The sequence below is a fragment of the Capra hircus genome, chromosome 10, assembly GCF_001704415.2.
Source record: "Capra hircus breed San Clemente chromosome 10, ASM170441v1, whole genome shotgun sequence".
In the NCBI taxonomy this organism is placed as follows: Eukaryota; Metazoa; Chordata; class Mammalia; order Artiodactyla; family Bovidae; genus Capra; species Capra hircus.
This window is the reverse complement of record NC_030817.1, coordinates 12,600,575-12,618,029: the sequence shown is the minus strand read 5'-3', so window position 1 is coordinate 12,618,029 and position 17,455 is coordinate 12,600,575. Positions and strand designations below refer to the sequence as shown.

The following is a 17,455-nucleotide window of genomic DNA, read 5'->3' as shown; positions in this document are numbered from 1 at the left end:
TCACATTATTATTTTCTCACCTATGGTTTCTGCAATTTCTTTATTTAGTCGTTTCAACCATTTGGGGGCAATTTCTTTCAGACTGTTCTGTTATCTCACATTCTTAGATTTCTCACTCTTCCAGTCCTGTGTCTGTTAACTCTCTCCCGGTGGATAATCTTCTTACTGGATAATTATTTTTCTTATTTTCTTATTTTATGTTGATGTTTCTATAGGAGCCATGCATGCTATACTCTAGAGCAATATTCTAGAGAAATATTTCAGCTTCTTCTGACACTGACAAGTCATCTTCTGTCTCGATATCTCAGCTTGCCTAACTTTCTTAAGTGTCTTCTGAATACTTAACTCTTTCTTTCTTATCAAAACCAGTTACTGAGGAATAATGACCTTGTCTTGGTTAGAGAGGGAGAGAGAAGTGTATTTTTTGCTTTTTGTTCAGGATTTTCAAGACACATGTCTTTATTTAGGGGAATTCAGTTTTATTTATGTTCAGTCCACCAGGATTCCCTGCTGGGAGATAAAGGACGATAGGGTAAGCAAGTCAGCATACTCTTCCCATAGCAATGAGCTTTTCACCAATGAAAAATATCCCCTTTGATCACAGGAACAGCAGCTGTGTAGGTGTTGCTAGTGGGGGGAAAAAACACAATAATCTTTGGTGTTTAAAATAGAAGCATAAAATTGTTACTTTGTCTAAAGACAACTTGCACTGCATGCAGTAATGAAAAATGAAGTTTCAGTGCAGCAGTGCTAGCTTAATTTCACAGAAGTCTCAAATTTCTCATCTCGTTGTGTGAGGTTTCAATAAACAACCATGTGCTATGATTTTCGTAGCATGAAGGAATCGGGTTTGAGCCTCAAAATAAAGCCAAGAGATTACATTTAAATAAATGCAGAGGTTAAGGGCAAATTGAAAGTTTAAAAGAAATTTTAATTGGTATTATATATAAGTTTGAAAAGAAATTTAGAGGTTATATATTCCATCCACTCATTTACTGCAAGACAGCAACTTTAGTGTCCCTAAAATTGTCCCATTCCTGTGATAGAGAGCCTGCTATCTTGCAAGATATTCCTTCCAATTTGTAATAGCTCCAGATGTTGAAAAGTTCTCCCTTATAATGAGATGCTTGCATAGTTTATGGATATATTTTTTTGGGGGGGAGATATATGTAAATGTGTGTGTATATATAAATGCATACACTTTTGCATATATGTATGTATACAGGCATATATATGTATATGTATATATACATATATATGTATACATACACATATATATGCATATCCTATATATGTGTTTGTTTATATCTATCTACCTATGAGATTTTTCTCTCCTACAGTAGTTAAATGTATGTTAATAGTATTTCACAAACATCCATTTAATGTCTTTTACTGTTCTGGTATTGTGCTAAGTTTGAGAGAGGGAATACTACAATCTCCATGAGAAAACAGGTTTTCAAAGGCTAGGCAACTTAGCCAAGGTCACACAGCTATTAAATAACGGAGCAAGGATTTGGACATAAGCTATCTGGCTCTAGAACTTAAGCTGTTTGACCCTCAGACCAGGCCCCAGTTCCCTACATGATTCCTCTATAAATTGTGTAGGGGATCCAGATATAAACCCAACTGATGATAAGAGAAAGTGACAAATGCTAACAGAAGACAGGGAAGAACAACAAATTCTGCTTGTTCAGATTGGAAATGGTAGATTTTGAAGACATAGATATCATCAGTGCCAAAATAGTGTTATCTTAAATGTTGTCTCATCTATTTTAGGAGCAGTCTATTTCTCTTGCTATGACACAAACTTACATCTCAGTATTCCCCTGTCCTCACCACCAGTTTTGGAAAGTGCAAAATCCTCAGTACCACTGAGAAATGCCCTTATTACTCATCTTGCAAACATTTTTGGAACTGCTTAGATAACACTTTTGTACCTTCTGTTTGGGGAACATTCATCTCATCTCTCGCCCTGCCAAGACTTCTCTGTTAACTGGATTTAAGACTGCATGATATAAAAGAGAAAATGGCCAGTTATTTTATATCTCTGTCCCTCTGTCTTAGAAGATATACTCTTCATGGAATTGTGAGACAGATGCTTGTATAAGATGGATGCTTAAACTATAACGTTTGTAGGACTAAAGGATAGTCTAATGAATTGGATCCAATGAGTATTTTAGTTTCTGAAAAGTAAGTGTGCAGGAGAAATTGAACAAAGGAAAACTCCTGGCTGTGCTACAATGTAACTTTTTATTTATATGGTATTTATTTGACAACTCTGAATAAGGCAACCCAGTCATTTGAGATGAAAAACAGGGTTTCCAATATGTAAATTTCTCCTCCTCTCCTCTCCTTTCCTCTTCCCTTCCCTTCTTCCATGGCCTGTTTTGTTTGTTTGTTTGTTTGAAGTAAAAAGCTGACACCTTTCTGAGATTTTCAGGATTTAGCAATCTAACTGTCAAGTGAAAGCTAAGCTTAAAACTTGCCCCCTCCAGGAAGCCCTCTGTGGTTGACTCAACCCAACACTACTAATCTCCTTACATTGACATTTCTGCTTCTCTGCCTATTTGAAATCATTCAAGGCCCCACCATCCTCATGGTACCACGATACCATGGTTCATGGTAATAGTTAACCTAAGCATTTACAGTGTTCCTTTCATATATATTTTCTCATTTACCCCTTAAAACAATCTTATGAGTTTTGAAGTATTCATGTTTATACTGTTTAGGAAATAGGCTCAGTGAGTTTAAAATAACTGCTTTGAGGTCACAGGGAGTGGATCAGGATTTGAACTCTAGTCCTTTAACACTAGGGTCACCTGTCACCTTGTAATATGAATCCCTCCTCAGAGTCCCTTTCTCCCCACAGTGGATTAACTCCATTCTCTATTCATGGAACAACAGACTGGTTCCAAATAGGAAAAGGAGTACGTCAAGGCTGTATATTGTCACCCTGCTTATTTAACTTATATGCAGAGTACATCATGAGAAATGCTGGGCTGGAGGAAACACATGCTGGAATCAAGATTGCTGGGAGAAATATCAATAACCTCAGATATGCAGATGACAGTGAACAGGAACTAAAAAGCCTCTTGATGAAAGTGAAAGAGGAGAGTGAAAAAGTTGGCTTAAAGCTCAACATTCAGAAAACGAAGATCATGGCATCCAGCCCCATCACTTCATGGCAGATAGATGGGGAAACAGTGGAAACAGTGACACTTTATTTTGGGGGCTCCAAAATCACTGTAGATGGTGACTGCAGCCATGAAATTAAAAGATGCTTACTCCTTGGAAGGAAAGTTATTAACAACCTAGAGAGCATATTAAAAACCAGAGACATTATTTTGCCAAAATGGTCCATCTAGTCAAGGCTATGGTTTTTCCAGTGGTCATGTATGGATGTGAGAGTTGGACTGTGAGGAAGGCTGAGCGCCAAAGAATTGATGCTTTTGAACTGTGGTGTTGGAGAAAACTCTTGAGAGTCCCTTGGACTGCAAGGAGATCCAACCAGTCCATCCTAAAGGAGATCAGTCCTGGGTGTTCATTGGAAGGACTGGTGCTGCGGCTGAAACTCCAATACTTTGGCCACCTGGTGCGAAGAGCTGAGTCATTTGAAAAGACCCTGATGCTGGGAAAGATTGAGGGCAGGAGGAGAAGGGGACTACAGGGAATGAGACAGTTGGATGGCATCACCGACTCGATGGACGTGGATTTGGGTGGGCTCCAGGAGTTGGTGATGGGCAGGGAGGCCTGGTGTGCTGCGGTTCATGGGGTCGCAGAGTCAGACACAACGGAGCGACTGAACTGACTGCACTATTCTTCCGTATTGTTTGGTTATGCCTTTGTTCTAGCACTTACCATACTGTATATGGGAAACTGAATGTAGAGATGGGATTGATGGTTTGTTTTGTTTTTGATGGCTTTTTCCCTTGCTAGATTATAAACTTCTTAAGGTTTGAAATCTTCTCTTTTTCATCCCAGTCCCCTGTACTTCGTCTGGCTCCTTGCACATAGTCACAGTATACTTCATGTTCATGAAGTACACACACCAAAATAATTGTTGATGGCTCACGGTAAAGAATCTGCCTGCCACTGCAGGAGACACAGGAGACATGAATTCGATCCCTGGGCCATGATGATCCTCTGGAGGAGGAAATAGCAACTCACTCTAGTATCCTTGGCTGAAAAAAATCCCATGGACAGAGGAGCCTGGTGGGCTACAGTCCATGGGGTCACAGTGAGTTGGACACGACTGAGCATCTAAGTACAAGAATCCAACAAAATACTAAGTAGAACCTAGTTCAGAGGCACATTCTTAGTAACTTTAAAAAAATATTGAATTATGGTAAAATGCCAGATAAATCCAGTGGAAATTATTACAGGATTTAAAAGCCATGCTTTTTAGGAAGAAGGCTACATAATTGAAATTTATAGTTTATTTGAGAAACGAAGGTGAGAAAATTAAGAGGTGAGACAGAAAAGTAGCCCGAGAGACCTTCCATATCCCAAAGTAGACGGAAACTGCGTGAGCTCCACCGTTATGTTGGAAAATGGATTACTCACGAAACGAGGCTGGGTTCCGGCACTCCATGTTATCTGATTCTGGGGCCATGGTGAGCTTTATTGTTTTGGAGTTGAAAGATGTTTGTGAGAAGGATATGATTAAGCTGCTCCCCATTCTGCTAAATATATGGGCAAAGAGAATCCAGTGAGTCAGGTAACACAGGGGAGTAACTTTCCATTCTACGTTTGGGAGTTGCAAGGGGAACTTTTTGTTTACCCAGTCCTCTTGAGATTTGTCAATGAGAAGAAAAAAAAACCATCTGCAGAGATGCATTTCAAGGAGTCAGCTGGAGATAAAGAAAATTATTTTCATACTCACATATATTGACCCTTTACTGTTTATACACACAGTGCCAGGCACTGTTTATACACACTTTACATGTAATACCGTTCCAAATCCTCAAAACAAGCCTTTGTGTTAGATAGCATGATTATTCCCATTTCACAGAGGAAGAAGCTGTGATACAGAGGGGCTAAGGACCTTGCCAACATTTTTCAAAACAGCTAGAAAGCAAAATCAAGACGTTGAACCTAGGCAGTCAAGGCACCAGAGCCCCTGATCAAAATCAGTATGTATGCTCTCAAAGTGTCTTCTAAATACTTGATTTGATAAATTCCCTGTAAACATACAAAGGGTGTTATTACTTCTGTTATTATATAACAATAATTCACTTTGTTTGGATCATTAAAACTAGATTAAGATGTACATGATCTCTGATAGCCAGTGTAAGCTTAGAGAAGACCTATGGGAGTTTAAATGCCCCAATTTCTTTATGACTAACTAACTGAATCCTGTCCTCGATTAAAAGGAAAGTTGTTTCTATGGGAAAATAATTTCACTTGGATTTCCAAGGAAGCTGGCTAAGGTTTATATAGGAATATTTTATATATGTATTTTCTTTTCTTTAAAGAAATGTGTAAAATTCCAACAAAACAGATATCCCAGAGCCATTGATCAACAGATTTGGAAAATTTCCTGGAGAGATTCTTCTCAACACCCAGACTCCTGATATCCCAATTTCAGCCACAAGGAGGACAAGAGAACAACTATGGATGTTTGTGTGAAGGATACATTAAAGGAATAGAAGCAACATATTCTCTAAATGATAAAATTATACAAGGATGCTGTCGTCTTTGTTTTTTTAAATCAAAATACATGTAGGAGTGATACTCAAAAGAATAAAGCTTCTCTTTTATACTCCCAAATGTAAAACATAATCAAAACCTGCTTTTTTGCAGGATGGCTTTCTTAAATAAATGAGCAGAAGGATGAATTATGTGGCTATAAATAAACCCACTGACATATAATAAAGCAAAGTTCGATTGTTTTATGGAACCCTTGAATATATTTATAGTCATGTTAACAGTCACCTGTATTTTTTCAGGACTTGGATTTCATTTCACATTATGAGAGTTGAGTTGTTTTTGTTTTTCCCTCTTCCCTAAACTTACTCTTTGGAACTGTGTTTCAAGAGAAATGTAAGGATTTCTATTCTGTATATTTGGGGAGAAAAAGGGTCCTTGCCAGAATTTAGAGCTCACAGAGAAGCAGACTCCCCCAGTGCTTTCTGTGTCTGTACCATCAGATCAGCTGTACCTGCAGCCAACACCTGAATGGGCGTCTCTCGCCAGCAGCAACGTGGAAAGCTGGAGGCTATGCAAAGCGAGAAAAGGAGTGTGCAGGCATGGAGACAGAAAGTATTGTGAGAGACTGACAGGGCAATGGCGCATTAGATTCCTGGCACCTGACACCATTAAGTACTATCGTGGAGCGTATTTTAGGCGCCAGAAAATTCCCCAGAGTACTTCATAGCTGAGGTTTCCACCAGGTGGTTCAGTGGTAAAATAACTTGCCTGCCAATGCAGGAGACACAGGTTCGATCCCTGGGTCGGGAAGATCGCTGGAGGAGGAAATGGCACCCCACTCCAGTATTCTTGCCTGGGAAATCCATGGACAGAGGAGCCTGGTGGGCTGCAGTCCATGGGGTCACAAAGAGTCAGACATGACCGAGCGACTGCACGGGTACGCACGCACCCACCAAAGCAAGACAGAGAGTGTCAGATGGATCAGGATTCTCGTATCTTATCTTGGGACAGTCTTTTTTGGGGGGAGAGGAGAGGAAAGGGGAGATTGAAATGGGGAGAAGAAATCTATAGTGCCAAATTCTGCAGCCTGAAATAATAGAGAAACCGAGCTATTAACCCAGGCAAATCCAGCCACAGGACATTTTTTTTGTTTGTTTTTTAAAGCTGCATTTCATTCAGAAACTTAAGGCTCCAAAAAGTCTGGTTAGGATGCCATGGCAGTTTATCCAAGTGGAGCTAAGCGTGGTTGTTCCTGTGAAATTATTTATACTTTTCAACTTTAAATCTGTGGTGAGCATAACGTTTCTAAATCTATTTCTCTTTCTATCTTAAAAACAGACTCTCATCTTCATGTAGCTGCATGCTTCATTCCTAAGTGTTCTCACTCAAAGGACCCACTAGAAAAGACAACTCAGAGGGAAAGAGGGGAGCCTTTCGTGATGGTCCAGGTGAAGACAAATCCCTTTAACCAGAACTGCAGATGCAGACAGTATCTAGGGGTTATCCCTGGAGCTAAAAATCTAAACAACAACAACAACCAACTTAATAGATCAGCCTAATATAAACTCGGGGCTTCCCAGGTGGCTCAGTTGGTAAAGAATCCACCTACCGATGCAGGAGATACAGGTTCAATCCCTGGGTCAGGAAGATCCTTTGGATAAGGAAATGGCAACCCAGCCCAGTATTCTTGCCTGGAAAATTCCATGGACAGGGGAACTACTGAACCATGGTGGGCTACAGCCCATGGGATCGCAAAGAGTCGGACACGACTGAGTGACTGAACGTGCACATTCAGTGTAAACTCTAATAGACCTGAGAATGACGTGAATTAGAAAAGAAGTCTAAGTAGGAATATGTTAACCAGAGGAAGAGAGAAGGAGAGAAAGAAAATGAAAAAAAATATTTTCAACAATGTGTTAAATTGGAGGAGGACATTGTTTTTTATCAGGATAATTGTGGATTACCACTTTAAAGAGAAAGAAGAAAAATAAACCAGTCTTGCATTTGTCCTCTTGATATATATTCTCTGTATTCTACTCAGTCCCCAAGTGGAATCAACCTTACCAGAATTCACAGATACTTCTTCTGACATTTTATGAAAAGTAAATAAATAAATGATAAGTATGACAAGTAAAATGAATAGTTCCAGCTGTGACGCACCAGTGGCATTTCCAGATTTTGTACTGCATTAAGGATTTATTTTTCACTTTGTTGCCTAGCAGAGAATTAATTGGAAGGTCCATCTAAACTTCCCATCCTTCCTTGGGATTAAGGGAAAAAAAAAAAAACAGTCTCCAATACTCAATGCCAATTCAGAAAAGAAGAAAAGCATTAAGTGGATAGGTGGTCAACTCATGATCTCTGCAAATATGTGTCTCTGGGGGTCAGTGTCACTAAAGCCAGATAAATATGTCAGTGGAATGAATGGTATATAAAAAAATATGCATATAAGGTTAGAAGGGCTTCCCTGGTGTCTCAGCTGGTAAAGAATCCCGCTGCAACGCAGAAGACATGAGTTCAGTCTCTGGATTAGGAAGATCCCATGGAGAAGGAAATGGCAACCCACTCCAGTATTCTTGCCTGGGAAATCCCATGGACAGAGAAGCCTAGTGGGCTACAAGGCCATGGGGTTGCAGGAGTCAGACACAACTTAGCAACTAATCACATCACATGAGGTTGGAAATTGATTCCTTGCATGCATTAATGCAGCAAATGTTTACTGAGCTTCTACTCTGTGCTACCCACGCTTGTGCACACAGAAAATATAGGGGAGACCAAGGCAAAGGTTCAACTTCCAGGGAACATCCAGTCTTTTTAAAGAGACAGACCATGAACAAATATAAATAAAATAATTTCAGAAAGTGGAGTGCTTTGAGGAAAACAGAACATGGTCATGGGATAAAGTACCTTTGGGGGTGGTTGTAGCTTACTTTAGATGAGGGTTAGAGAGGGCTTCTGAGGAGGTCACATCTGCAATGAAAATCACATGAAAATCTTAGGGAACAGTGTTCCAGAGAAGAGGGCCCAGCATGTTTAAAGGCCTTGAGTTGGGAAAGAGCTTTGCACATTCAAGAGCAAAAAGCAGGTCCAGGAGACTGTGGCGTAGAGAGTAAGAGGTCATCTGGAAGAAGATGGAGTTGGACAACTAGGTATAAGCCAGGTCATCTAGGTCTCTTTAAGGCCATGATACAGAGACAAAGTCCAAAGCGCTGTGAGATTCCATCTGGAGGAGGACATCAAGGAGTGGTTGGATTGAATGGGAATTATCATCAACGTTAATGGAGGATGCCTAGGATATTAATATGGTTTTTTTTTTTTCACTTTTGTCGTAATAGTTGCCTGAGACCCTAAACACGTACTTAACCTTCTTGGAGTTTTAGCTTATTTTTCTATTAAACAAAAATTACTGCCACTCTTTACTGCTATGCCAGATGCTATGTATACATTATCTCATTTAATATTCCCAAGAACCTTATAAGGGGAGGAGGAACTATTCCCATTTTACAGAGAAGGAAATCTGGTCTTAAATCAGGGTATAAATCAGGTCTCCATCAGTCACCCCTCTCTCTTATTGTGCTGCTGTTGAGTACATGTTGCTAATTTAAAACATCATGTTCATGGGCCACGGCCCAAAGGCATGAAAGATCACGAATGAGGGCCATCCCATTGGAGGCTGTGGATCTTGAATCACCCTTACAGCCAAGAGCCAGAGCAGCTGGGATGACTGTGCACCATTTACTGCAGGCAGCAGGCATCTTCAGGAGAACACTGATTTCCTAACCAGAGCACCAAGTCACCATCACAAAGTCTCAAAGGGACTTGATGTTTGACTTTGAAGGCAAATCATCTCTAGGTTTGATATCTTTATGTTAGAGACAGATAATGCTAACTTATTTAACATCTCTTCAAGGTGCCCCAAGAATGAATAATCTCTTATTCTCAGTCAGGAGTCCTGAGATGTTTCTTGAGAGCAGGAATATGATAGGTGCTATAAACTTCTTTTTAAAAAAGAAATGCTGCATAAGTGCTGTGTGTGTGTGTGTTTGTGCATGTCTCTCTCGCTATCTATATATATATATACACACATATATATACACACGCAAATATATATATATATATGCATGCTCAGTTGCTTCAGTCATGTCCAACTCTTTGTGACTGCATGGACTATATAACCTGCCAGGCTCCTCTGTCCATGGAATTCTTCAGGCAAGAATACTGGAGTGGGTTGCCATGCCCTCCTTCAGGGAATCTTCCTGACCCAGGGATCAAACCCACGCCACTTATGTCTGCATTCACAGGTAGGTTCTTTAATACTAGCGCCACCTGGGAAGCCTGTATATAAATATATATAATCAAGCATTGAAGAATTTATGCTTTTGAACTGTGGTGTTGGAGAAGACTCTTGAGAGTCCCTTGGACTGCAAGGAGATCCAACCAGTCCATCCTAAAGGAAATCAGTCCCGAATATTCATTGGAAGGACTGATGCTGAAGCTGAAGCTCCAGTACTTTGGCCCCCTGATGTGAAGAACTGACTCACTGGAAAAGACCCTGATGCTGGGAAAGATAGAAGGTGGGAGGAGAAGGGGACAACAGAGGATGAGATGGTTGGATGGCATCACCGACTTGATGGACATGAGTTTGAGCAAGCTCTGGGGGTTGGTGATGGACAGGGAGGCCTGATGTGCTGCAGTCCTCGGGGTGGCAAAGAGTCAGACAGGACTGAGCCACTGAACAGAACTGAAGACATATAGACATGATTTATCCAGCAAGTGTCCTGTAGTATATATGATGTGATTTAACCAGCAAGTATTATTTCCTTACTTCTCCATCCCCGCCCCATCCCCAAATATACGGTGCTTTTATAATTAAGGGGAGTGGAAAGGAGAGAGTCAGAGGCAGCAACAGCAAGACCCAGGAGTCCAGGAGGCTGTCGGGTTTCTGTATCACGCTCAACCGCGCAGTGAGAAGTTGGGGAGTGAGGGATGGGATGAAGGCTGCCTTGTGCAGAATATCACCGTTTGCTGGCCGAGCTCTGGTCGGCTTCCTCCTGGAGTAACAGATGGCCACTGCGGGCTCGCCAAGCTTCTTCCTGCCTCTCCGCTCTCCCCTGCAGGTTCAGCCTGGATGTAAAAGCCGCACTGTCTTTCGTGCCAAGTCCTGGAGGCCCGGAGGCTCTACCCTCCGGGGGCAGCGTGCCTCTAAGGCCAGGGCAGGCCAGACCAGCCACCCTTTCGCCAGCCGACTCAGCCCTCACCTCTTCTGAAGTTCTTGGACCAGCCAACTCCTGGGTCCTGAATTCCCAGAATATCCTGCCCACCAGGGGTGGAATCTACCTTCTCCAAGGCCTTCCCCCGGGGGGGGGGCGCATCAAACCTCTCACCCTCCGGGGGATCCTGGGGTCCACCTCGCCGCCTTCACCTTCGAGAACCAGTACGCGCTGCTGCCATTCGCCCCTCGGTTGGGCTCGTATCCCCTTCGCCCCCAAAGAGGCACGTCCGCGGAGAGTGGCCGCGCGGTGCTGACCACCAGGCCGGGAGGAGCGCGCGCGCGCTCTGGCACTACCGCGTGCAAGCCGTTCCGGCGCTCCTGCTGACTCAAGGGGTTGATTTTTATTTCTATCTGGGGAGACTTCAGCCTTCGCTGCCGCCTGCATTTTTTTTTTTCTTTCCAACTGCCGGAGTTTGGCTTAATATGCCTGGGAGAGGAGCAGGGATCGGGCGATCAAAAGGCGCAGCGCGCGCGCACACACACACACACACGCTTGTGCTCACTCCTCCGGTAGGGAGCCGAGCGTGAGAAGGCAGGGTGTTGGTGCGCGCGCGTAGCTCGCGCGGGGGGTAGACCAGCGTGCACTTGAATGGGGAGGGCCGGGATTCCGGGGCGCTCGGGCCCCTCCTCCCTCCGAGCCAGCCAGTCCCTCGGCCGAGCGCTCGGGCTGCCCTGATTTGCTCTCGGGAGTGCGCTATTTGCATACGACTTGCCCATTCGTGAATCTGGCGCCCCAACTCCTCGCTTCGCTTCACCTGTGCCTCCCGGTTCCGCGCGCTTTGCAGGCGCCCGCCCGCCTCCCGGCCAACTCGGCCGCCCGCCGGGCACCTCCTCGCGCGCCTTCGCGGCTCCCCCACCCCGCCTCTCTGCGCCCGGGCCACGTCGGTTTGGGTGGCCGCTCCGCGCTGGGTTCCTCCTCCTCCTCCTCTTCTCTGTCTCTCCGGTCGTTCTTGTTCCTATCTTCCTCCGGCGGCTGCTGCCTTTTCATCCCGTTGAGAAACCCGGCCCGCAGGCGGCTGCTCCGTGGCGCTCTTCCAGAACACGCAGGGTTCACAGCCTCCGCCCCCCGGAGCCCTTCCACCGAGACTCCGAGGACCCCGCGAAGAACTCTCAGCATCTGCAGCCCCCCTTTTCCTGGGAGTTCTGCATTGCATCGCTCGCCAAGTTGGGGAAAAAAAATGTTCAAACTGCTCGGATGTTGGGATAAACTAAGCTGAACCTACTTGGGTCTCCTGCCGTCTCCTCTTCTTCTTCCTTCATTTCCACCTTCCCTCCGTGTGGCTTCCCGGAGTGTGCAGTTAAGTCATCCGCCCCGAGGTGCCCCGCGGAGACCAGGAGGAGCTGGAAGGGCCTCCCCTGACATGTGTGGCATTCCGGGGCTCCCTAGGAGGGTTGCTATACCTGGGTGTACTTTGGCATCATAAATTTCAGCTCCAAGAAAGGAGCTTTTGCCTCATATTTTTTTTTAAGTAGTTTTTTCCCCCCCATCATCTGTCTTGAAAACGCTCATTCCTTCCCTGTTTTCCAAAATCCGGGCAAGTATCCCTTCTGCTATGATGGGTCCCTGGGCATCATGAACTTAATTATTCCTCACTGGCTGGAATTCAAACTGCCCATCTGTGGTGGTCCTGTGCGTTGACCATGCACCTGAGAATCCACGCGAGACGGAGCCCTCCTCGCCGGCCGGCCTGGACGCTTGGGATCTGGTCCCTTTTCTGGGGATGTATCGTCAGCTCTGTGTGGAGTTCCTCTAATGTAGCCTCCTCCTCCTCCTCGCCGGGGTCTCACTCTCAGCACGAGCACCATTTCCATGGCAGCAAGCATCACTCAGTGCCTATTTCTATCTATCGCTCCCCTGTTTCCCTTCGAGGAGGGCACGGTGGGTCTCTCTGCTCTTTATCGTTTTAATGGGGCATAGCAATTCCGTAACCCACTCGCCTTTCAGGTAATGTTAAGGGTGGGAAAAGAATTTGGAAAAAATTGGATTGAAAATCATGAAAAGCATCGCATGTGCATGAGGGAAGAAAATGCCCAATTTCCCCTATAAGCTGGTTTTTTCTGCCCCGTTCCCATTTTCTCTAATGGGTCCACCCCACCTGGGCTGGCTTACTTATTCAGGGCTGCACAAGCGCTGGTATTCTCCTGTTTGGACCCCTCTGCTTCCTTCACCCAACAGATGGCAGGCAACTTATCAGATAAGTCCCCATTGCTGCACTTTTGAGAATCCATTCATTCACCTTGTTTTTACCCTTCTTCTCTCTGATCTTGTTGGAGAGCTAGTCCTGGGAAAATAGCAGGCAGCAGGAATCCTTATGTCTTCAGCCTGAAGTTGACTGAACTGCTATAAAGTGGTTAAGGTTGGGGGGGGGGCGGGGAAGTAGCTGAGTGTAGAGAGGCAGAAAATATTTTTTTTAAATAAACAGTGGTCATCACTGTTCATGTGCACAGCTTTAAGTTTGTCCACATGTCAGATGGAGAGAGCAGCTATGATGAAAACTATACCCCTAATATTGCTAACTACCTGGGAGGAGGCAATGCATAAGATAAGGCAGAGTCCATTTATAATTTACCCAAGTGTAAATTGTTGCCACTTCAATCCCCCCACTGATGGGAATTTGTTTCCGCTAAGGGAAGCATGGGTGGGCTTGTTCACACCATGCAAGTATGATGTGTTTTACTCTAAACGACCTTCCTTGCATAGCGAGTGAAAGAGGAGATCTCTGGCTCTTAAAATGAGAACTCAGCTTTCAGCAGGCTACCTCTGAAAAGGGTGATGTCCGCCGTGGAGGTTGGCGCTTGCTGTAGTAAACTGTTCTGAAGCTTCGTTATTTGTTTACTATGCACTCCACTCTGATGGGGATCACAGAGCCCACCTGCAGGAGCAGCCCTCTGAGGAGCAGCGAGAGCAAACCGCCCTGGAGGTCCCCTGCCCTAGCATGTATTTTGAAGACCTGTCACATCCAGACCCCACTGGGAACGTCCGCTCTTCCCACCGCCTCCCGGCGCTGGGTTCATGCTTTGTGCTGTGCTGTCTGTAGTGTTAAGTGGAAGCACATGGAGAAAATGCCAGCACGTCCTCTTGCTCTGATTCTTTCTTTACATTTTATTTGATGGAGTCGTCAAGCAGGCTCAGAGCTTGTACTAGTTGGTGGAGAGGAGGTGCTGGGGAGGAGGGAATGCTTGATCTGGTTGCTGTTTTCTCTGTGATTCCTGCTGGGTTTTGGTGTAGGCTTTCAGGAAAAAAAGAAAAAAAAAAAAAACACCGTAGGAGAGGAAAGTGCCACAACCACCCAAAAGGCAAAAGCAATTTCATGGAAATAGAAACTGTCCGTTTCTAAGGAGGAGAGGGACTGGCAGTTGGGGGTGCGATTGTAAAGGGTGAGAAAGGAAAAGAGAGGGAGATGGAGGAAGCCAGACAGACAATTACTAATAGCCATAATTAAACGTGGAAACGCTCAGCGATAATTAGCTAAATTTTACTAATTAGTGTAAATGATCAGCAGGGAGATGAAGATACGCATTTGTTAGAGGTTATATAGGCTGGCAGGGTCTCTATGCTTTCTGTTCAGGATATAAACAGTTAAAAGCAGCAAGTAGTTAAGTGAGGGAATGTGTAGTACTTCCCTGGGATTCTGAAATCTGTCAATCTCTTCCTCTCCCCTTGGCTCCGTCCCCCTCCCTCTCTCAGTCAGCTAAGGGGCCTAGAGGGGTTGAGCCCAGCACAGGTTAAACACAACTCTTCTCTATTTACTTTATTTCTTCCCTGATTGGTTGCTCAGGACCCTCTAAATCTTCTTAACTGGTTCCCAGTCTACTTCCTCATTAACCTACATCTGATAAGATTCCGCGCCACAGAAAAAGGAGAACCAAGTAAGTAAATGATCAGAGACCCTAGAAAAGGTCCTCAGTTCCCATCAGAGCTGTAGAATGCAGTGAACTTAAGGATCTAGCATGACTGAAGACAAGACAGCTCACAAAATCAACTCTAGTATCTCCTTTCAGTCCTGAAGTCCCATCCCATTGATCTGGGCTTGGAGACTGGATGCATGTATATTAGGCAGGCTCCTTGCATGTTTAATTCATATTTGGGGGGTTGAAATCAAGAGAAGTAGCAAGCAACAAGACACCCCAAACTCTGGCTTCCATCCCATGTCTAAGCTGTGCCCTTTTCTGCCTGAAAGGACCAGAAGACCCCTCAGTGCTTTCTTAATGCCCCTCATTCTCACTTGGAGTACCCTTGCTTTCCCCTCATCCGAGACAAAGCCTTAGCTATCAACAATTGTTTTCAAAACTGTTTTGGATGGAGGTGGTAGGAGGCTAATGGTTGTTACTCACAGTTTCCTCCAACCTGATTCCAGAGTTAAAAGCAGCCGTTTCTACTGTCTGTGAGGAAGTAAATGTCCTTCATTCTGGTATAAATGAACACTAGGACCTTGAGTCCAATAATGGTCTCTGGACTCAAGGAGATTTTTTTTTTCCTACCCTTGTTCCCTTTGTCCATTTCCTGAGAACCTGGAGGTCCTCAGATCTGCCCTGTTAATGAGCACCTCCTTTGTCTAAAACCTCCTATCCTATAGTGAAACTCACACAAAAACAGATGGAAGAGAGAGAAATCCTCCCAACAGCTGATCTTCTATCCAGGGTTGATTCTGTTCTTTAAAAAATTTACTGTGTATGGATTTTGCCTAAAATCTTGATCCCAGGGCAGCCTAGAGCAGGTTGAGCTCCTTTATAAGCTGGGGAGACTACGAGCACCCTGCTGGAATATGCAAAATAGTTTTAGGTGAAAATTGTGTCTCTGAATAGAATGAACTCTCTTCTCACTTGGAGTCTAGTAAGCTTTCTCCCATTAGTCCCTTCTCTGAGGCTTGTTGCTTCCTTGCGTGCTCTCTTCTACTGAACTAACATTTATTGGGTATTTACTATGTGCTAGGCTGTGTGTAACCTGCTAAGGATAGAAAACTAAATAGGGCATTGTATCGTTCAGCTGGAATAATTTCAGAAGTATTTGGATCATCTATGAAAGATAAATGCTTCTGTAAATTTTAAAAATAGGAGGGATGGGACAAGGATCCAGATACCCAACCAAATTAACTACTATGAAATCTAAACATCCCTTGTGAAATGCAGATTTACAGTATTCTGTTATTCAAAATATCCTTCAGTTATTTTTCTTTCTCATCTTTATTTTCATACTTCTATGTCATGCCTGTTGAAGCTCCTAGGTAATTGAGTGCTGTGGGACATATAACTGGAGAAGGAAATGGCAACTCACTTCGGTATTCTTGCCTGGAAAATCCCATGGACAGAGGACCCAGGCGGCTGGATTCCATGAGGTTGCAAAGAGTCAGATACGACTTAGCAGCTGAGCATGCATGGGATGTATAAATATTGAAATACACTTGTTTACCAACCTTAAGTTTCATAGGTGAGTTTTCTGTATCTTTTCCCTCTCTCCCACCTTTAAGAAGAGTGGGACACATCCACTTAAAAGTGTCTCAATACAGTTTAAAAAAGTTTGCTCTGGAGCCTAGGTTTACTTAATGTGTGACTTCTACTTTGTTTTCCACAGAATAGCAGAGCTTGCTGGCATTTTAGACATTTGGGGGCATAAAACTCAGTTTTTTTTTGTAAAAGAAAAAAATATACCACAATGTATTAGAAGAAAGCCTCTTGACCAGAAACCTCTGTGTGTGTGTGTGTGTGTGTGTGTATCTGTGTCTGTCTGTGTGTGTCTGTGTATGTGTGTGCCTGTGTATCTCTGTGTGTGTGTGTCTGTGTGTGTGTCTGTCTATGTTTGTGTGTGTGTGTCTGTGTATCTCTGTGTGTGTGTCTGTGTGTGTGTGTCTGTGTATCTGTGTCTCTGTCTGTGTGTGTCTCTGTGTATGTGTGTGCCTGTGTATCTCTGTGTGTCTGTCTGTCTGTGTCTGTGTGTGTCTGTCTGTGTGTCTCTGTGTGTGTCTGTCTGTGTGTCTCTGTGTGTGTGTGTGTGTGTCTGTCTGTCTGTCTGTCTCTGTGTATGTGTGTCTGTCTGTGTGTCTCTGTCTCTGTCTGTCTGTCTGTGTATGTGTCTCTGTGTATATGTGTGTCTGTCTGTGTATGTGTCTCTGTGTGTGTGTGTGTCTGTCTGTGTATGTGTCTGTGTGTGTGTCTGTGTGTGTAGGTAAGTCCTCTTTGAATCATCTTAGCAGAGTTGGTGGTAGTAGTCTGTCTTGTGACCCATTAGCCAGGAGTCTTTCTTACAGGAAATGATGCTTCTCATTCATTGTCACAGAGTTCCATCTCTGAAGTTTTTCCAGACTTGGGGCTTGTTTTGCTCTGATCTGTTTAGCACTTTCTGTTGCTCAGCCAGCTGCTTTCTAACCATTTTCTTTCTCCCTCCCTTCTTGGGATTCAGATTGCTGAATAATTCAGAGTGTTGGTTGACAGATAAAATGGTAAGATTTATATGTCTTTGGCCTTGGTGATGAATTAATTAAATTGGCTTCTCTTTCTCTGTCTTCTCTAGATGCTTTGTTTGGTGTCTCTAAAGTT

At 43.9% G+C, this 17,455-nt stretch overlaps 1 protein-coding gene across 12 annotated transcripts in view; it reads left to right on the top strand.

Annotated features, from left to right (window-relative positions):
- NRXN3 (neurexin 3) overlaps nucleotides 1-17,455 on the top strand; it is a 1,815,686-nt gene that overhangs the window by 1,183,452 nt on the left and 614,779 nt on the right. Inside the window, exon 1 of one of the 12 annotated variants that reach the window (XM_018053910.1) lies at nucleotides 11,647-12,800. The exons of 8 other annotated variants lie outside the window; for them this stretch is intronic. In XM_018053910.1, the coding sequence (XP_017909399.1) occupies nucleotides 12,563-12,800 (238 nt within the window). In that variant the 5' untranslated portion in view covers nucleotides 11,647-12,562. Of the gene's footprint in view, nucleotides 1-11,646; nucleotides 12,801-17,455 lie in introns of those variants that run through there. 3 more of the 12 variants (XM_018053909.1, XM_018053907.1, XM_018053906.1) reach the window with 3 other exon arrangements.